Source organism: Anolis carolinensis, chromosome 5 (assembly GCF_035594765.1).
Source record: "Anolis carolinensis isolate JA03-04 chromosome 5, rAnoCar3.1.pri, whole genome shotgun sequence".
NCBI lineage: Eukaryota > Metazoa > Chordata > Lepidosauria > Squamata > Dactyloidae > Anolis > Anolis carolinensis.
This window is the reverse complement of record NC_085845.1, coordinates 198,928,306-198,947,194: the sequence shown is the minus strand read 5'-3', so window position 1 is coordinate 198,947,194 and position 18,889 is coordinate 198,928,306. Positions and strand designations below refer to the sequence as shown.

The 18,889-nt window shown below is 42.4% G+C and overlaps 1 protein-coding gene across 2 annotated transcripts in view; it reads left to right on the top strand.

The window, feature by feature from the left end:
• Nucleotides 1–18,889, top strand: part of plxna4 (plexin A4) — a 612,214-nt gene that overhangs the window by 208,442 nt on the left and 384,883 nt on the right. Inside the window, exon 4 of one of the 2 annotated variants that reach the window (XM_062981246.1) lies at nt 7,070–18,889. This exon is cut by the window's right edge and continues 60,712 nt beyond it. The exons of the other annotated variant lie outside the window; for it this stretch is intronic. Coding sequence (XP_062837316.1) covers nt 7,070–7,108 — 39 coding nt within the window. The 3' untranslated portion in view covers nt 7,109–18,889. The remainder of the gene's footprint in view (nt 1–7,069) is intronic. 2 annotated transcript variants of the gene reach the window in all.

Genomic DNA, 18,889 nt, shown 5'->3' with positions numbered 1-18,889 from the left:
TCATCCTTCTCTTCTGCAGGCCAAACATGCCCAGCTCTTTAAGCTGCTCTTCATAGGGCTTGTTCTCCAGACCTTTGATCATTTTAGTTGCCTTCCTCTGGACACATTCTAGCTTGATAACATCTCCCTTCAATTGTGGTGCCCAGAACTGGACCCAGTGTGATTCCAGGTGTGGTCTGACCAAGTTAGAACAGAGGGGTAACATGACTTCCCTGGATCTAGGTACTAGGCTCCTATTTATGATCTTGGAAGCTAAATAGGGTTAGCTCTGGTTAGTATTTGGATGGGGGATTGCCAATATTTTAGGCAGAGACAGGAAGTTGAAAAGCCACCTTGAGGATTTCTTGTCTGAGAAAACCCGGTGAAATTCATAGGGTTGGCAGAAGTCAAAAGGGAACTTGCATATACTGTATATACTCGAGTATAAGCCTAGTTTTTCAGCCCTTTTTTAAGACTGAAAAACTTCCCCTCGGCTTATACTCCGGTGAAGGTCCTGGTTGGCTTCTATTTGGGTCAGCTTATACTCGAGAATATATGGTACATTTATTATTTTTCTCTATTATTATTGTTATTATTACATTATTATTTTTCTCTATTATTGTTGCTACTATTACATTTATTTTACTCTATTTTTATTATTAATACATTTATTATTTCACTCTGATCTTATTATTATTACATTTATAATTCTACTATATTTATTATTACATGTATTATTTTCCTGTATTTATTATTATTATTATTACATGTATTATTTTACTCTATTATTATTCAAAGGATACATAAGCACATTTACATTGAAGAAGATGAGAATAATGATTTAATCAGAGTTGGACAGTCTTATCTTAAATTTGAGCTTTATGTAAATATTCAAAAACATTTAACCTACTGATGCCTCAATTAATGTAATTTTATTGGTATCTATTTTTATTTCTGAAATTTACCACCCTCGGCTTATACTGGAGTCAATGTTTTCCCAGTTTTTTTGTGGTAAAATTAGGTGCCTCGACTTATATTCGGGTCGGCTTATACTCGAGTATATTGTTGAAGTGGGAATGATTGTATATAGAGTTATTTAAATGTAATTGAGTTATAGTGTTGCAATGTGAGCTGGAGATTGCATCATGCTCTGTCTGCTGTCCACTATGCGAGTATGTAAAGAGTCAACTTTGTATTGCATCAGACAGCAGAGGTGGTTATAAATAGCTCCTTGTGTTATACCTCTGTCCTCTGCTCTCTGCTCTCTGCACTCTGTCTGTATATATCGTCTTGAGAGTATTTCCGTTTGTTAATAAACTTTTTGTAGATAGCCAAACAGGCTTCAGCCTCTTTATTGGTGCCAGTGATTCTTCGTTGATCTTCCGCTGCATGTGTATTTATCCAAACCGCGCGCTCTGACATATATATGGTATGCACAATTTTTTTTATAAGTAAGACAGGATTTGGTTTTTAATTGCATCTTTATCTAACAAGGAGTGGAAATGTATGTTTATTAAATAATCACCTGTCACTTTCTTCAAAATCTCATATCAGCTGAGCTTTTGTTAATTAAGTGAGTGATGGGTTAATAAGGAGAAAATGACTCTGTCAATTTCCGTGCAGATCTCCAGAAGAGATGGAAACATCTAGTCTCTGAAGCAGGGATCAGGAAGTTCTGATTATCCAAATGTTTTGGACTATAACTGTTGCATTTGTCCTGTTGCTAGGAATGGCTGGGAGTTGATGTCCAAAACCTCTGGAGTCAACTTCACTAGACATCTGACGTTTTTTTTCCTATGTCAGGAGCAACTTGAGAAACTGCAAGTCGCTTCTGGTGAGAGAGAATTGGCCATCTGCAAGGACGTTTCCCAGGGGAAGCCCGGATGTTTTGATGTTTTTACCATCCTTGTGGGAGGCTTCTCTTGTGTCCTCACATGGGGAGCTGGAGCTGACAGATGGAGCTCATCCGCACTCTCCCTAGATTCAAACCAGCAACCTTCAGGTCAACAACCCAATTTTCATGTCAGCAGTCTTGCCGGCTCAAAGGTTTAACCCATTGCGCCAACTCTGGAAATGTGTGTCTCGTGACGGACAGAAGCAGTCTTCATTTTGTACAATTTCAGACATTTTGATTCCTATCTGGATATTTATTTATTTATTTATTTACAGTATTTATATTTTGCCCTTCTCACCCCGAAGCGGACTCAGGGCAGATCACAATGTACACATATATGGCAAACATTCAATGCCATATGAACATAGAAATAGAAACAAAGTCAAAGACACAGAGGCGATTTAACCTTCTCCAGCTTCCAACTTCCTGAGGATATGCTCAGTTCCAGCCACAGGGGGAGCAGCTGCTTCATTATTCACTTTGATGCCGAGTCCTTGGATACTTCCTCATTCCAAAAGTTGCTGGATGGTTTTTATGGTGTTGTAAATTAGTTAAATTAGCCTCCCCACATAAGTGGTACCTAAATTTCCTACTTGATAGATGCAACTATCTTTCAGGTTGCTTAGATTAATAATAAGCAGGGCTATTTTTTATTTTAATGGTTGGGTGCTCACTCCGACATGGGCTGGCCTCGAACTCATGACCTCTTGGTCATAGTAATTTATTGCAGATGGCTACTAACCAGCCTGCACCACAGCCCCGCCTGAAATGTATCCAAAGACCCCACTTCTCTATTCCAGGGGAACCCTCCCTGACATTTTAATCTTATCAAATTTGCAGGAGGCATAACTAATAGACTAGAGGATGGCATTAGTATTTAACAGACTGGAGAGGTAGAAAAAAATCCTTTAAAATGAATGACAACAGGAGAAAGGCAATTTATTTCACTTGGACAGAAAGCATAAAATGCACAGTTATAGCAGGGATAATATCTGGTTAGACAACAGTATGTATGAAAGGAGTCTAGAGTCTCAACATTGTTCAGAAGTTGATGCAGCAGCTGAAAAAGCCAATGGGATGTTAAGGTGTATCAATAGCCATATAGTGCCGAGATTGTGGGAAATCATGGGCTCACTCTCTTCTGATTTAGTGAGACCTCACCTGGAATAACACTATGTCTGGTTCTGGGCAAAGCAATTCAAGAAGGAGAAGAGCAAGCTGGAAGGTGTCCAGAAAAAGGAGACCAAAATGATCAATGGTCTGGAAACCATGAATCCTTATGAGAGGCAGAGAGTGACATTACAGCCATGTTTAAATATTTGAATGGATGTCCAATTGAGGACGGAACAAGTTTGTTTTCTGATGATCTAGGGACTAGGACATTGAGCCATGGATCCAAACAACAGGAACAGAGATTCTACTTGGACATTAAGTAGAACATCCAAATGATAAGAACTATTTGATAGTGAAATCTGGTTCTGCCTCAAGAGTCTGGTGGAGTCTCCTTCTCTGGGAGGTTTTGAGTAGAGAGAGAGCTTGGATTGTGTATTTCTGCATGGCCAAATGAGGTTTGACTGGAGGGTGCTTGAGGTTTCTTCCAGCTCTATCATTTTATGAATCTGTGTGTTTGCTAAAGTCTTTTCCTGCCTAATAAGCTGAAAATCACAGGTTATAATTTCCCTGGCATTGCCACTGGTGGAGAAGGAAAGGAACTGGAAGCTGGCGAAGGGAAGATGTTGGAGCTGTTTGTCAACTGGCATTCATTCGGGTGGCTTCCTACTACTGGTTGGAGGTGATGGCTTCTCCCTCCTCCTCTTCTCCCTCCACATAGGCCGATCTGCCTGCTGGCCTTTACGAATCCCATTTCAGTTGGTGTCTGGGGACATACTAGCCGGCTGGGGCAACGTGAGGCAAGAGAGAGCATAATTGCTTTGGGTGCAGCTGCCCATTTTCCCTCGGTGGAGTTGCCCATCCATCTACCATCTACCTGACATATCAGCTGCCACATCTGTCATGAGCCCCCATTTATCATCCCTTCACTCTATTTATCCATCATCCATCTATACACCCATTTTCGTCTACTTCCAGCCCAGACACTTTATTTGCCACCCCCCCTCCCATCAAGAACATTATCTTTGGAGAAATGATCATTCATCCTTTGTTGGCTTTGGATGTGCCAAAGGCAGGGCTTCACAAAGCTAGTGGGAGGACCATAAAAGGGCTCGCAGGGCAATTTGGCCCATGGTTTGCTCATATATAAACCTCGCTGAATTGCTTCCTAAGGTAACACTGGGCCAGGTGTAGTCCTTGATTTGTCCATCTCACAGCCTTCAAATGTTGTGATTTTTAAAATTAATCTGACTTTGAAATGCCCTGTTTCTGTCTCCTCCTCCCACTTCCTCCCATTTCCCCCACTTCCTTCAAGGGTTTGCAAACTGATCTCAAAGCATCAGAAGAGTTTGTGCTCCATTAATCCAGCAGAAGGGAGAGGAGAGGATGGCATGAAATCTTTTCCTTCCCAGTAGGTTCAGGCTAAAGTTAACTGCTGCAGCCTCTCCTCATTCATCTGTTCTTTGTCATTTATAACATTTACAATCTTAGCCGCACTCTGATGCTGTTTGACTATAGGTGTCTCAGATTTAATCTATGGAATATTTAGGGTTACATCTACATACACTGTAGCCTTCTATCTGGAATGGGAAGTGTCAAGTTCAACCCTTCACATGATGTTGTATTTCAGGGATAAGAAAAGAGCGACCAACAGGATACATGTAGCCCACAGACTGCTCCCAAGTCCCCTGAAACCAAAGTCTCAAAACCTTCCAATTTATAAATGTTTTATGTGTTGTTTAAGGCTTTCATGGCCGGGATCACAGGGTTGTTGTGTGTTTTCCGGGCTGTTTGGCCATGTTCCAGAAGTATTCTCTCCTGACGTTTCGCCCACATCTATGGCAGGCATCCTCAGAGGTTGTGAGGCATGGATAAACTAGGCAAGGAAGGTAAATATATATCTGTGGAGAGTCCAGGGTGTGACAAGAGTCCTTTGTCAATTGGAAGCCAGCGCTAATATTTCAGTTAATCAGCTTAATTAGCATTGGAAAGGTTTGTCTCTTGCCTGGAGGGCATCCTTTGTTCAGAGTCATTAGCCATCCTTGGGGCTCCTCTGCCGTCAGAGTGTTGCTTCCCATCTACTGTTCTGATTTTTGAGTAGCCAGATTTTGTTCATTTTCATGGTTTCCTCCTTTCTATTGAAGTTGTCCATATGCTTGTAGATTTCAATGGCTTCTCCGTGTAGTCTGACATGATAGTTGTTGGAGTGGTAAAGCATTTCTGTGTTCTCAAATAATATACTGTGTCCAGTATATATAAATGTTTTGTCGCAATGTGGGGGTGATTCTTGCCTGAAAACTGAATAGAGTTTCCTCCAACATACAAAATGTGCAGCAATACCTGCAACTACACCCAATCCCTCTGAATTCCCGGTAGCTCTGTTTTAATGTAGTCCTTCTCCAAATGTCTCATGTAATGACACATTTTGTGTGTGTATGTGCTTCCTTTTGAGTGGATCTTGGGCTGAATAGTCTCTGGACCCACACACCCACTCCTGTTGTCTTGTAGTCACCAGCATTCCTGACTGTTAGCCATGCATCTGAGGGCTACTGGGATATGTAGTCCAGTGTCTCGAGAGACACATAATTCTCACCCTTGTCCTTGGGATTAGGTTACATTGAATTCCACAGAGATTACTTCTATGTAGACACATAGATCATTGTGCTAAGGGATTTCACCCAAATATCAAATATAAGGTGGAGGCACCAAACCTCAGGGCTTTGGAGCATATAAGACAGGGTTCCCTAAACTAAGGTCTGGGGGCTGGAGGCAGACCTCCAAGGTCAATTTACCTTCCCTTCTCCGCAAACTTTAGACTTAGGGTTGCTCTAAGTCTGAAATGACTTGTAGACTCACAACAACAACAACAACAATCCTGTAATTTGACACTCCCTTCAGCCAAAAGCAGGTCCACAATACCCAATGAAATATTGATAAGTTTAAGTTGGTTAAAATTGTTCTTCACATTAAGTATCATATTGTTCTTTCGTGGGTTTTTTGCACTACAAATAAGATATGTGCAGTGTGCATACAATTTGTTCATGTTTTTGTTAAACTATAGTCCTCTCCTCAACAGTCTGAAGGAGTGCAAACCAGTCCTCTGTTTTAAAATGTTTGAAGACTCCTGATCTCCGAGTTGCTCTAAAACTCTCTCAAGAAGTTTAGGATCAAATCTAGCCCTGCCCCGATTTTATCATCCGAATCGCTCAGCAAAGTGGCATGGGCTGAGAAATAGTCACTGCTTGAAAGTCATCGGAATGTGGTGGAGACTCCTTCTTGACATTTTTAAGCAGAGAATGGATGGCCATCAATCAGGAGTGCTTGAGTTGTGTCTTCCTGCCTGGCAGAATAAGGTTGGGCAGGATGGCTGTTGGGGTCTCTTCCAACTCTATGAGTCTGTGAATCTCCATGATCCAAAACAAGAGAGATACTATAATTGAGCATCACTTATCCAAAATGCTTGGACCAGAAGTGTTTTGGTTTTCAGATTTGTTTTGATGTTGAAATGGCTGTATTTGCATATAATGAGATACCTTGGATGTGAGGTCCAAGTCTAAGAAATTAATTTTGGTTCTGCATACACCTTATACACATGGAGCCCCTGATGGCGCAGCGGGTTAAACAGCTGAGCTGCTGAACTTTCTAACCGAAAGGTTGGTGGTTCAAATCCTAGGAGGGGGTGAGCTCCTGCTGTTAGCCCCAGCTTCTGCCAACCTAGCAGTTCGATAACATGCAAATGTGAGTAGATCTATAGGTACTGCTCCAGCAGGAAGGTATCGGCGCTCCATGCAGTCATGCAGTCATGACCTTGGAGGTGTCTTTACCTTTACCTTTACCTATACACATAGCCTGAAGGTCATTTTATACAATATCTTTAAACCAATTTTGCACACGTAATGAAGTCTGTGGTACATTAAACCATCCAAAAGCAAAGGTCTCACTGTTTCAGCCATCCATGAATTAAGACAATGGATGAATATCTTGAACTTCAGAATTGCAGGTAACGGATGCTCAACCTGAAACTCAAAGTGGAAACAATATGGAGGGAGGAATGAGAGAATAATATTTGCTTTTTTCAAATGCAAGGTGGAAACCAGAGTGGGCACCGCAGTTCACCTTAAGTGAAATTTGGCAGTTGCCACTTAGACAGAACATCCCAGCGGATTCAGAAAGGTGCTAAAAGGGTTTCAGCAAGTCTGCTGAAATTTCTCAAGTCAGCGTTGCATATCCCAAAAGACCGCCAAAGACTTTCTTGCAGGAAACAGGCATACCAACCTACCATCCCACTTTATGCTTACAGTAACCTACCTTAATGCATTTGCAACATTTCTTTTAACCTGTTTATTCAAATTCAAGCTAGATCTCACATGAAGTAGTACAAACTAGAATGTTCCAGCTTTTCTCTGCCATTAAGGTTTTTGAATGAGAAATTTCAGATTAAATTAGAATGCGAAGTATGCAATCTTTAACTAAAAAACAGCATGTTCTAGTCAATTTGCACTTTGCATTTGTTTTGCATTTGGCAGGTCTGAAATCTCTGATGTCCTGTCAGCTCTAATAACAGTTGCAAGTTAACTATCAAGTCCTGTCAAATACCCAATCTCATTGCATGCTATCAATGAAAAAAGAGAAAGTAAAGACTACCCATGGCAGAGATTCAATACTGCTACAGAGGTATATGAAAATCTTTCTGGCTGGAATCACGTTGCTGTCATTGATATGTATAAAGCTTCCGTACAAACGTAGTTGCAGGGACCATACCTGCCAATATTTCACAGATGGAACTGAAAAACATGACCAAAACATTGGAGTGGGGTAAAGATGGTAAAAATTACGTTTGACAAAAGACATAAAAGCTAAGAGAGGCTGCAGCAGTTTGCTTGTGTCTGGCTTTACTGGAAAGGGCAAGACTTCTCTTCTGCTCTTTTCTCATCCCAGTTGAGTTCAGAGCAAATTTCTTTTGTGTTTTGAACTCAGTTTATAGAAATTAGAGTGAACCAGGTATGAAGGAGAAAAGTAGAAGTTGGGGAGATAAATTGGGACATTTTAAAGTTAGCTGGCAAAAATAGGATGGTAGATGATTAATTGAGACTGTAAAAAGGTAAAGGTAAAGGCTTTCCCCTGACATTAAGTCCAGTCATGTCTGACTCTGGGGGGTTGGTGCTCATCTCCATTTCTAAGCCGAAGAGCCAGCGTTGTCCGTAGACACTCCAAGTTCATGTGGCCGGCATGACTGCATGGAGCGCTGTTACCTTCCCGCCGGAGCGGTACCTATTGATCTACTCATATTGGCATGTTTTCAAACTGCTAGGTTGGCAGAAGCTGGGGCTAACAGCAGAAGCTCCCGGCGCTTCCGGGGTTTGAACCTGGGACTTTTCGGTCTGCAAGTTCCGCAGCTCAGCGCTTTAACACACTTCGCCACCGGGGCTTCAATTGAGACTGTAGAGTGTACAATATCCCAGAATGCAAACCAGAATGCCTCACCTTTGCAAACCAGATTCTAATTCCAGTCTACGATTCTGGGCTGCAAGCCAGAACTCACTTTACCTCCACTTGTAATGCAGAACAGTTCCCAGGTTGTAAACCAGAATGCCTTTTCATGGACTATTTTCTCAGGCTGCCACAAAAATCTACAGTCTATCCCCACATTCCCAAGGTGAGAACCAGAGTTCAGTTCCACGAAGCACAATTTCCAGCTTTTCTTTGTCATCAGTATTGTGGTCCTCGTTGTCACTAGTTTGGTGGTCACACAAAAAACAGCAGGCTGGGTAGGGAACTTTTCTAGGCCGCATTTAGAACCTCATCCGATGCAAAGTTCCTCCAGTTTCTACACACTTTTGAAACATTTTACAAACAGAGTCCCACAGAGCTCATCATACGATGCAAAACTACTTCTCCTGATCGGCTTGTGGGACTCCATCTGTAAACTGTTTCAAAAATGTGTAGAAATGGAGGATTATGGAGTTGGAGAGCAATTTATTTTATTATTTATTTACAGCATTTATATTCCGCCCTTCTCACCCCGAAGGGGACTCAGGGCGGATCACATTACACATATAGGCAAACATTCAATGCCTTTTAACATAGAACAAAGATAAACAAACATAGACTCCAAGCGGCCTCGAACTCATGACCTCCTGGTCAGAGTGATTCATTGCAGTTAATTGCAGCTGGCTTGCTCTCCCGCCTGCGCCACAGCCAGTCTTAAGAGCTCTGAATTCATGTGGAAATGGCTGAAGACTACACTACTCCATGGAATAGTTCGGAACATGGAAGATAACGGTAGAAATTGACAAAATTTTGTACATTGCGTGTGATGGGAGTGAATATATTACCCATTTTCATTATAACCACAATGCAATAAAACATTTCAGTAAGAAGATGATTCCTACACGTTTCCCCCCTAATGGGATGAGATCCCTAGCCCTTGAGTGAGGAATTCCTTGCATCAGATGCAAAGAATAACTGAAAAGCTCGGAGCAGTAGGTCCTGGTAAGACATTGGACTTTATCACACAAATAGGGTAAACTGAAATTGCAGCAGAATGGAGCTGCATAATGTCATGTATCTTCCATAGTCACATTGAGTTGAATTGTTATTGAATTGTATATTTTTCCTAATGAGAAAAGCCCACCAATGAATCCAATAATAATAACAAAATATATTCTACCCTTTTCCCCAAGGAGACTCAGAGTGGATTACAGTATATAACAAACACAGGTAAACATTCAGTGCCTGGTTACGCTGAGACATACATACACAGACAAAGGTAAAGGCTCCTCCTTTCATTTCCGGCTGGAAGCGGTGCCCATCTCTGGCTGTGGTCACCTCCTGGTCGTGTGGTCAGCATGACTGCTTGAAGCATCTTTTTGCCTTTTCCCACCGAAGCAGTACCTATTTATCTACTCACATTTGCATGTTTTTGAACTGCTAGGTTGGCAGGAGCTAGGGCTGACAACAGGAGTTTACTCTGTCCCACAAATTTGATCTGCCAACCTTCAGGTCAGCAGTTCAGCAACACAAGGGTTTAAACCATTGTGCCACCGTGGCCCCTGTTGTTTCCTCAATATTGCTGTTTTTCCATCACTCTTCTTTGTATGATAATGTCCGAATCACTGCAGTTCCAATATTGCTAAATGGAGGAGGATCTTGTAAAAATATTGAAATTCCACAACAAAAGGGAAAATAGAAAAAAAACTCAGCATGCACTGGGTAGGGCAGCATAGATAGGAAGTGTGACTGATCATGGAATTCTTGTCAATAAAGTGACAGCATTGTGTAATTGCAATTGAAAGGTCATTTCAGTAACAGTAAGTTTCCCTTTGCATGAAGAATGCAGTTGCAATGAGACAGCAGGCTGGTGCGACAAAATCCTTTGAGGATAATATTTTGGGATGTGAGTTCATTTACTCACTCGACTTTTGCCAGAGCTTGTGTTATTTCTTGCTCCTTGAGAATATATCCATGGAGTCATGCTTGTGTAACCGGCAATTCATTAAGGCAGAGCAATGCCAATGTCCCGTTGGATTTAACCTTCTGAATATTGCATGCGCCTCAATGCTTAATGCAAACACAGAGGACCAAAGGAATTCAGCCAGCTTCTAAAGCCTCTGTTTTGCTTCCCACATAAAAGATAAAGCGCTCAGTAGAATATTCCCCCTACTTCTGTCAAGTGAAGGGCAGGAAAGTCGATTGTGCAGAGGCTTTGAGAGAGGTAATGACATGAAATTAAGGAGATGTATTGATGTGCCTTTGTAAAAATGAAGAAAACACAGATTCCCAGAACCCTTTGGGAATCCACTCTCTGAGAATCTTCTGAGCTTTCATGGATTTTCCCTTCTCTCGTTCTGTAATTTCTGCCCAGGAGTCTAAAATATCCTTAGAGCTCCAGGGGAAGTTACTTCCTAGGATCAATGGACATAAGGCATTCATGCTTATTCACGGAGGAGAAGATGGATGTGATCTATCATTACAGTTGTCACAAGAGAGCCAGGTTATTTGACAGTTTGATCCCACCGTGATCAGAGCTCCTAACAGCAACAGACCTCAGAGGGATGGAAAAACAAAAGGCTCCATGTGATCATATTATCACTTTGTTGACCCCAAACTGAATAGAAAGTGTGTGTAAATAGGCCCCATGGAAGAGAGAAACATCTACAGAGTTGCAGGTGGGATTGGTTTTGTTGTTATGGTTTTCATAAAGGAAGATGCAAGTATAAAAATGCAGACAGAAAGAATTTTCATAAAAGAGAAGGAATGAGCCTGTGTATGGGGCACGCCGCGGGGCAGGGATGTAAACGTTACTGAAAGTCAGACAGACAGTAGGGTTTCCAGTTCAGGATCATCCCAGATGCTGGTTTTCTATGCCAAAGTGTGAGACCTAGGGACAGCCAAGAGGTATGAAAACAATTGGGTTGTTGTATGTTTTCCGGGCTGTATGGCCATGTTCTAGAAGTATTCTCTCCTGACGTTTTGCCCACATCTATGGCAGGCATCCTCGGAGGCGTGAGGTAACATCTCTGAGGATGCCTGCCATAGATGTGGGCGAAACGTCAGGAGAGAATACGCTGGAACATGGCCATACAGCCTGGAAAACATACAACAACCCTGTGATCCCGGCCATGAAAGCCTTCGATAACACACCAAAACAACTGCTCATAGTGTGCTGTGGAAACACACACTTGCAAAGAACACAAGTTCATGTTTGAAAAGATGGAAATGTTTACTGTAAGGGGGCTCTTCCCACACTACAGGTTGAGTCACTTTTATCTGGAAATAAAAAATACTCCAAAAGCTGAAATCTTTTGCAGCTCGTAGCCCTCTTCCACATTTGGGAGAAATGGGCTGGGTTTTTCTTTGGAGAGCCCTTGCTCCACATCTATTGGATATTTGGAAAGAGAGATGGAGAAAGGGGGGGGGTCTCCATGTCCACACAGGGCCCCTGGGAAGGACAGACCTTCCAGACACTTCTGTGCTAGCTATCCGCCTGGTCAATGGGACATGAGGGCAAAAATGCATAGTTAAAGCCAATGAAACCCGTAAACAAGTCTAATACAATACATAAAACACAGCAGCCCCTGGATGGTTGTTAAAAACTCTCTTCTTCAAAAGCCTGAGTAAGCGATCGCCCCACTTTCCTTTCTTTTCTTTCACCCATTGGGTTTCTGGCAATGGTGGGATGGAGGATATTTCAGGGGAGCCTCAGTATGTGCTGGGTGTATGGCTAGCCCCCTTTCCCTTCATATGCCATTCATTCTTTATATGCAAATATAAGTATTCCAAAAAACCTGAAATCTGAAAAAATATCATCCAAGATGTTGTCAAAGGCTTTCCTGGTGGGTTGCTGTGAGTTTTCCAGGCTGTATGGCCATGTTCCAGAAGCATTCTCTCCTGACGTTTCACTCATATCTATGACAGGCATCCTCAGAAGTTGAGGGATCTGTTGGAAAGTGAGGTTTATATATCTGTGGAATGTCCAAGGTGGGAGAAATAATTTGTCTGCTTGAGGCAGGTGTAAATGTTGCAAATGGCCACGTTGATTAACATTTAATTGTTTTGCAGCTTCAATGTCTGGCTGGTTGTTGCCTGGAGGGATCCTTTGTTGGGAGGTGTTACCTGGCCCTGATTGATTCCTGTCTGGAATTCCCCTGCTTTTTGGGTGTTAGCTCTTTATTTACTGTTTCAGAGTTTTTTAAAATACTGGTAGACAGATTTTGTTCATTTTCGTGGTTTCCTCCTTTCTGTTGAAATTGTCTACCTGCTTCTTGTGGATTTCAATGGCTTCTCTGTGTAGCCTGGCATGGTGGTTGTTAGAGTGGTCCAGCATTTCTGTGTTCTCCAATAACATACTGTGTCCAGGTTGGTCCATCAAGTGCTCTGCTATGGCTGACTTCTCTGGTTGAATTAGTTTGCAGTGCCTTTCGTGTTCCTTGATTCGTGTTTGGGCAATGCTGTGTTTCATGGAGACTTGTCCACAGGTCCATGGTATATGGTAGACTCCTCATCCAAGCATTACAGAAACGGGAGATTCAACCTGTCCTATTCTTTCTCACTTTGTTTGGAAGACTGGACAAGAAACATTTAAGGTTGCCAACTTGCTTCCCATCAGAAGGTGGATACAGTGCAGAACAAAGGGTGAGCTCTGGTATTAGAAACACAATGAGGAGAAAAGGAGGCTAACTAAGTAAATATGTAGATCTCCTGGAGACTCTTAAATCTTGCAGCAACAATGCAATGTTAGTGTTGCGTATCTTTGAGACATTTCTGACTTATGGCAAACCAATCACATGGTTTTCTGGCTTGCCTAAGGTCATCCAGTGGATTTCCACAGCCAAAAATCATTCTGGCTCTCAACAAATCAGTCAAGCCTTGCAAGTTCCTGGTGGTCTGCTAACTGCCCTGGGTATTTTCATGCAACCCTTTCTTCTTGCCAACCTAGCAGTTCGAAACATGCAAATGTGAGTAGATCAATAGGTACCACTCCAGTGGGAAGGTAACGGCGCTCCATGCAGTCCTGCCGGCCACATGACCTTGGAGGTGTCTACGGACAATGCCGGCTCTTCGACTTAGAAATGGAGATGAGCACCAACCCCCAGAGTCAGACATGACTGGACTTAACTTCAGGGGAAAGAAACCCTTTACCTTTTTACTTTCTTCTTGCTTAGAACTTGAGCCCCAAAACTAGAATACCCGATCCCACATTTCCTGCTTGGAGATGACCTAGCCCTGAGATCTGTTGACCCTACCAGAAAATGATCAAAACTTAGTGGATTTTCATTTCCATTTTTCTTTTCTTTTTTCCCCCTCCTAGCCCTGTTATTCTACAATTCTGTGCAGGCACACCTGGGTGAAATTCTCTGTCGATTGCTAAAAGGAAATTCACCTCCAATTAGGTTGACAGCTCAGGCTCAATCCATTAATTGGCATGCAGATCCACCCTTGTTCCCTGCCTCTTGCTATAAAACCCTTGTAGCTATCTCTCCAGAAAGAAAATCCATGCACCAAAGGACGGATTCCTCCTTGCTTTGAGGCCTGCTGACTTTATCCAAAGTCCAATAAAAATTACCATATCTGAGTTGAGGCAGAATAAAATCACTGAATCACAAATCCCCAGTAGGTCTGACACTGTATTAATTTTGGGAGCGTAAGCAAAACGCTTCTGCCTTCCCTTCCAGCAGAAGGTTGTCGGCTCAGGAAAGATGGAGAAACAGCACAGAAGGACCAAGGAGAGATGAGGCTTGAGCCTTGGCCCTAGGTTTGCATTGGGATAGCCAAGAACTGACCTTTGGGTTGGATTGACCTAGAAGGACCCCTTCTTGGTGGAAAGGTGGGATATCAAGACAAGAAAAGAAGTTTGAAATGGAAACTAACTTCCTTAGAAAGATGGGTGTCCTCAAATAAGGAGTTCGGTTCACACCATCAGTGCAAAGCTGGGGAAATTTACTCCATCTTCCATAATCCCTTAGATCAGTGGTCCTCAACCTGGGGTCCCCAGATGTTTTTGGCCTTCAACTCCCAGGAATCCTAACAGCTGGCAAACTGGCTGGGATTTCTGGGAGTTGTAGGCCAAAAACATCTGGGGACCCCAGGTTGAGAACCACTGCCTTAGATCATGGTCATGTTAGCTAGAGATTCTAGGAGCTACAGACTTGGATCTGAATGCTAGTCCCAACTAAGACAGTCCCATTGAACCAATGTCTGGGATATGGTTGGTTATAACCACTCAGCCAGTGTGGTGTAGTGGAGTGAATGTTGGACTAGGACCAAAGGAGCCCATGGTTCCAATCCATGAAACCCTCTGGGTGATCCTAGGAAGCAACACATTTTTGGTCTAAAAGGAAGGCAACTCAGCCTTTGGGGTAGATACCTCTTAAACAAATCTTGCTATTAATACTCTATGACATGTTTGACTTTGGGCTGCCATGTGTCAGAAATGACTTGAAAGAAATACAGCACCAACAGTAGACCACAGGATGATTTTCCAGATGGTGAATCAAGAGGTGGGTAAATCTACTTGATTCAATGGCTTTACTTTGGTCATAACTATTTATTTATTTGTTTATTTATTTACAGTATTTATTTCCCCCCCTTTTCACCCCGAAGGGGACTCAGGATGGATCACAATGTACATATACATGGCAAACATTCAATGCCATTAGACATACGACATACAAACACAGAGGCAATTTAACATTTTCCAGCTTCCGGCTTCATGAGGATATGCTCAATTCTGGCCACAGGGAGAGCTGCCGCTTCATTGTCCACTTGTCACACCGAGCCCTTGATGGAGTACTTCCTCCTTCCTCGTCATTCTTCCGCACGCTGCTGGACCTTTTTTTGATGTCGTAAATTAGTTAAGTTAGCCTCCCCACATAAAGTGGTACCTAAATATTCTACTCAATAGATGCAACTGTCTTTCGAGTTGCTTAGGTCAACAACGAGCTAGGCTATTAATGGTCAGGAGCTCAATCCAACCCGGGCTGGCTTCAAACTCATAACCTCTCAGTCAGTAATGATTTATTGCAGCTGGCTACTAACCAGCTGCGCCATAGCCGGCCCCTAACAATAGGGTTGGGCCACTGACCATTACCTACAAGTTCGTTCTCTGTGAATATTTGATGCATAAAACCATGGAATCTAGAGTTGGAAGAGACCACAAAGGGCTATCAAGTCTAATCCCAGACCATGCAGGAATTGAAGCACTTCTGATAGGTGGCCATCTGACCCCTGTTTAAATCACAACATTTGTGATTTTAAAAGGTCTTTAGAAACTCTGGCTCAATGCAATAGAATCACAGAGGTTGTAGTTTGACAAGGCCTTTAATATTTTCTGCCAAATAGTGTTGGTGCCTCCCTAAACTACACCTTCCATGATTCTATAGCATTGAGCGATGGCATTTCAAATGGTGCCAAACAGGACCAACTCTACAGTATAAATGCACCTAATTACTGGATTTTTAGTGAGTAGATCCATTTACAATACAACCTTACATTCAGTTGTCAAATGATGTGTTAATTGATAGGTAAAATCCATTGATTCCGCATGTTCACTCTAGGTGGGACCAACTATCCAAGGTACTTTGTAGGAAAGGGACCCATAAAATTAAACAATTACTAAAATCTCATTATTGAAAAGAAAAATCTTTGAGTGTCTTTTTGATTCACCATGGTAACAGTTTTTCTTTGTGCTGTTGATTAATAGATGGTTCTATATATTTGTGAGTTCATGTCCACAATTTGATGAATGTCAAGTTTCCTCCTGAATCCTGACAAATCCTAAATGAATAGTGTTGAAAGCTCAGTGATAGAGCTATCTGTCTTACTGGTCTGTCTGTCTATCTGGCTCTCTCTTTCTTTCTGTCTCCCTTCCCATCTCCATTTTCTGCACATAAGACACACAGAAATGCATTGCTGTGAGTTTTCCAGGCTATATGGCCATGTTCCAAAAGCATTCTCTCCTGACGTTTTGCCCACATCTATGGCAGGCATTCTCAGAGGTTGTGAGGTCTTTTTGAAACTAGGCAAGTGCAGTTTACATATCTGTGGAAGGTCCAGGGTGGGAGAAAGAACTCTTGTCTGTTTGAGGCAAGTGTGAATGTGGCAATTGGCCACCTTGATTAGCATTTAATGGCCTTACATCTTCAAAGCCTGGCTACTTCCTGCCAGGGAATCTTTTGTTGTGAGATGTTAGCTGGCCCTGATTGTTTTCTGTCTGAAATTCCCTAGTTTTCTGAGTGTTATTCTTTATTTACTGTACTTATGTTAGAGTTTTTTTTTAAATACTGGGAGCCAGATTGTGTTCATTTTCATGGTCTTCTAATTTCTGTTGAAATTGTCCACCTGCTTGTGGATTTCAACGGTTTCTCTGTGGAGCCTGACATGGTGGTTGTGAGAGTGGTCCAGCATTTCTGTGTTCTCAAATAATATGTTGTGTCCAAGTTGGTTCATCAAGGGCTCTGCTATGGCTGACTTCTCTGGTTGGGGGTCCCTACGTAGATTTGTCCACAGCTGCATGATATACGGTAGACTTCTGCAGAGGTGAGAGGATCCCTCTTGTTCTTTGCTGAACATAGCATCCTCACAACCCCTGAGGATACCTGCCATAGATGTGGGTGAAACGTTGGGAGAGAATGCTTCTGGAACATGACCATACAGCCCGGAAAAGTCACAGCAACCCAGTGATTCTATCCATGAAAGCCTTTGACAACACACACATACACACACACATGCTGAAAATCACAAATAAGTGAAAAATTAATTAATGAATTTATACTTTTTAGTAAATATAAAATTATTTCAAAACTACTATGTACGTCCAGAACCATAAACTCCAAACCAGAATACTCCTGCCCTCAACAACTAAATTTCATTACTAGTGAACCGTACTATTTCCAAGGGACATAGGATGGAGATACTGAGAAGAGGATGTACAGGAATCCCTACGTGAATAAGTGAAACTATGGATAAACGGTGGCGCAGTGTGTTAAAGCGCTAAGCTGCTGAACTTGCGGACCAAAAGGTTGCAGGGTCGATTCCGGGGAGCGGACTGAGCACCCACTGTTAGCCCCAGCTTCTGCCAACCCAGCAGTTCGAAAACATGCAAATGTGAGTAGATCAATAAGTACCCGCTCCTGCAGGAAGGTAACAGCGCTCCATGCAGTCATGCCAGTGGCCATATGACCTTGGAGGTGTCTACGGACAACGCCAGCTCTTTGGCTTAGAAATGGAGATGAGCACGAACCCCCAGAGTCAGACACGACTGGACTTAATGTTTATCTTTACCTATGGATAAACAAAATTGCCTCTTTTGTTTTTCTATATATGCGGGTTATACTGTATACAAAAATATCCAAAGAAATGGTAGACAAATGTGGGAAACCTGAAAAAGGGAATTCTGATATAATGAGAATCATTTCGGTTTGGTACTATGTGCAAGTTTTGCAGGTGGTTTTATTTTATTCTTCAAGAGGATACTTTTTGTGCAGAAAAGGCATAATACCGCACAGAAAATATCATTTTCTAGCCATACATATGGAGGAAAAAATGTACATAATTTGCAGAGAGAAAATCCTGACCTCTGAAGGTTTCAAAGACTTTCTCACAGGGGGAATGAAATGTTGCTCTGGGGTCTTGTGCAAAGGGCAGGGAGCAAACTTGGAATAAAACCTGGCTGATGGACTTATTATCCGCCTCCTGCATCCATCTGCTAACTTCAGTTGCAGATTTCACTGTGGATTTTCAGCTTCCTAATCAACTTTCCAAGATGCCGAGACTTCGGGGTGTTAGGTCAGTCTTGCTTTTCAGTGTCGCTTTCTCATGAAACAGAGAAGAAGTCAGGCTCAGGGGGTGTGATTCCCCCTCCATCAGAGACCCGCTTTGATCCGCTATCCAAGCCCCATATGTTGGCTATTTCTTTTGCACCCAGATCCCCTTTGCTGAAGACCAGCTGCCTGCTCTGCTTCTGAACGTTTGCACGCAACAGCTCGACATTCGTTCATTAAGGATCGTGGATCACTGCGGGTGAATGTCTGCCGTTCTCGCGTCTGGGCTTCCGTCCAACTCAGCGCAAAAGCAAGGCACTGTGTCTAGAGAAACCAACATATTGCTTTTTTCAAGATTCCCCTCGGTTAATCTCCTTTCAGTGAAAGGCAGGGCCATGCAGAATCTGAGAAACAAGGCCTTGGGTTGCATTTTAATATTCAGAGACTGTCAGCATCGTTCAAGTGTAGCCCTTTGGCCAGCATCCTGGGAGTGACATAAGCAAGTGTAAATCATGCATGCATATTTGTTGGTCATTGTGGAAGCAAATGACCATGTATATTCATGTATAAAGGCTGGTTTTGATGCCAAAATTATGGATTTTGATATGACTCATGGATACATTGAGGGGTCATTCTACAGAAAGAG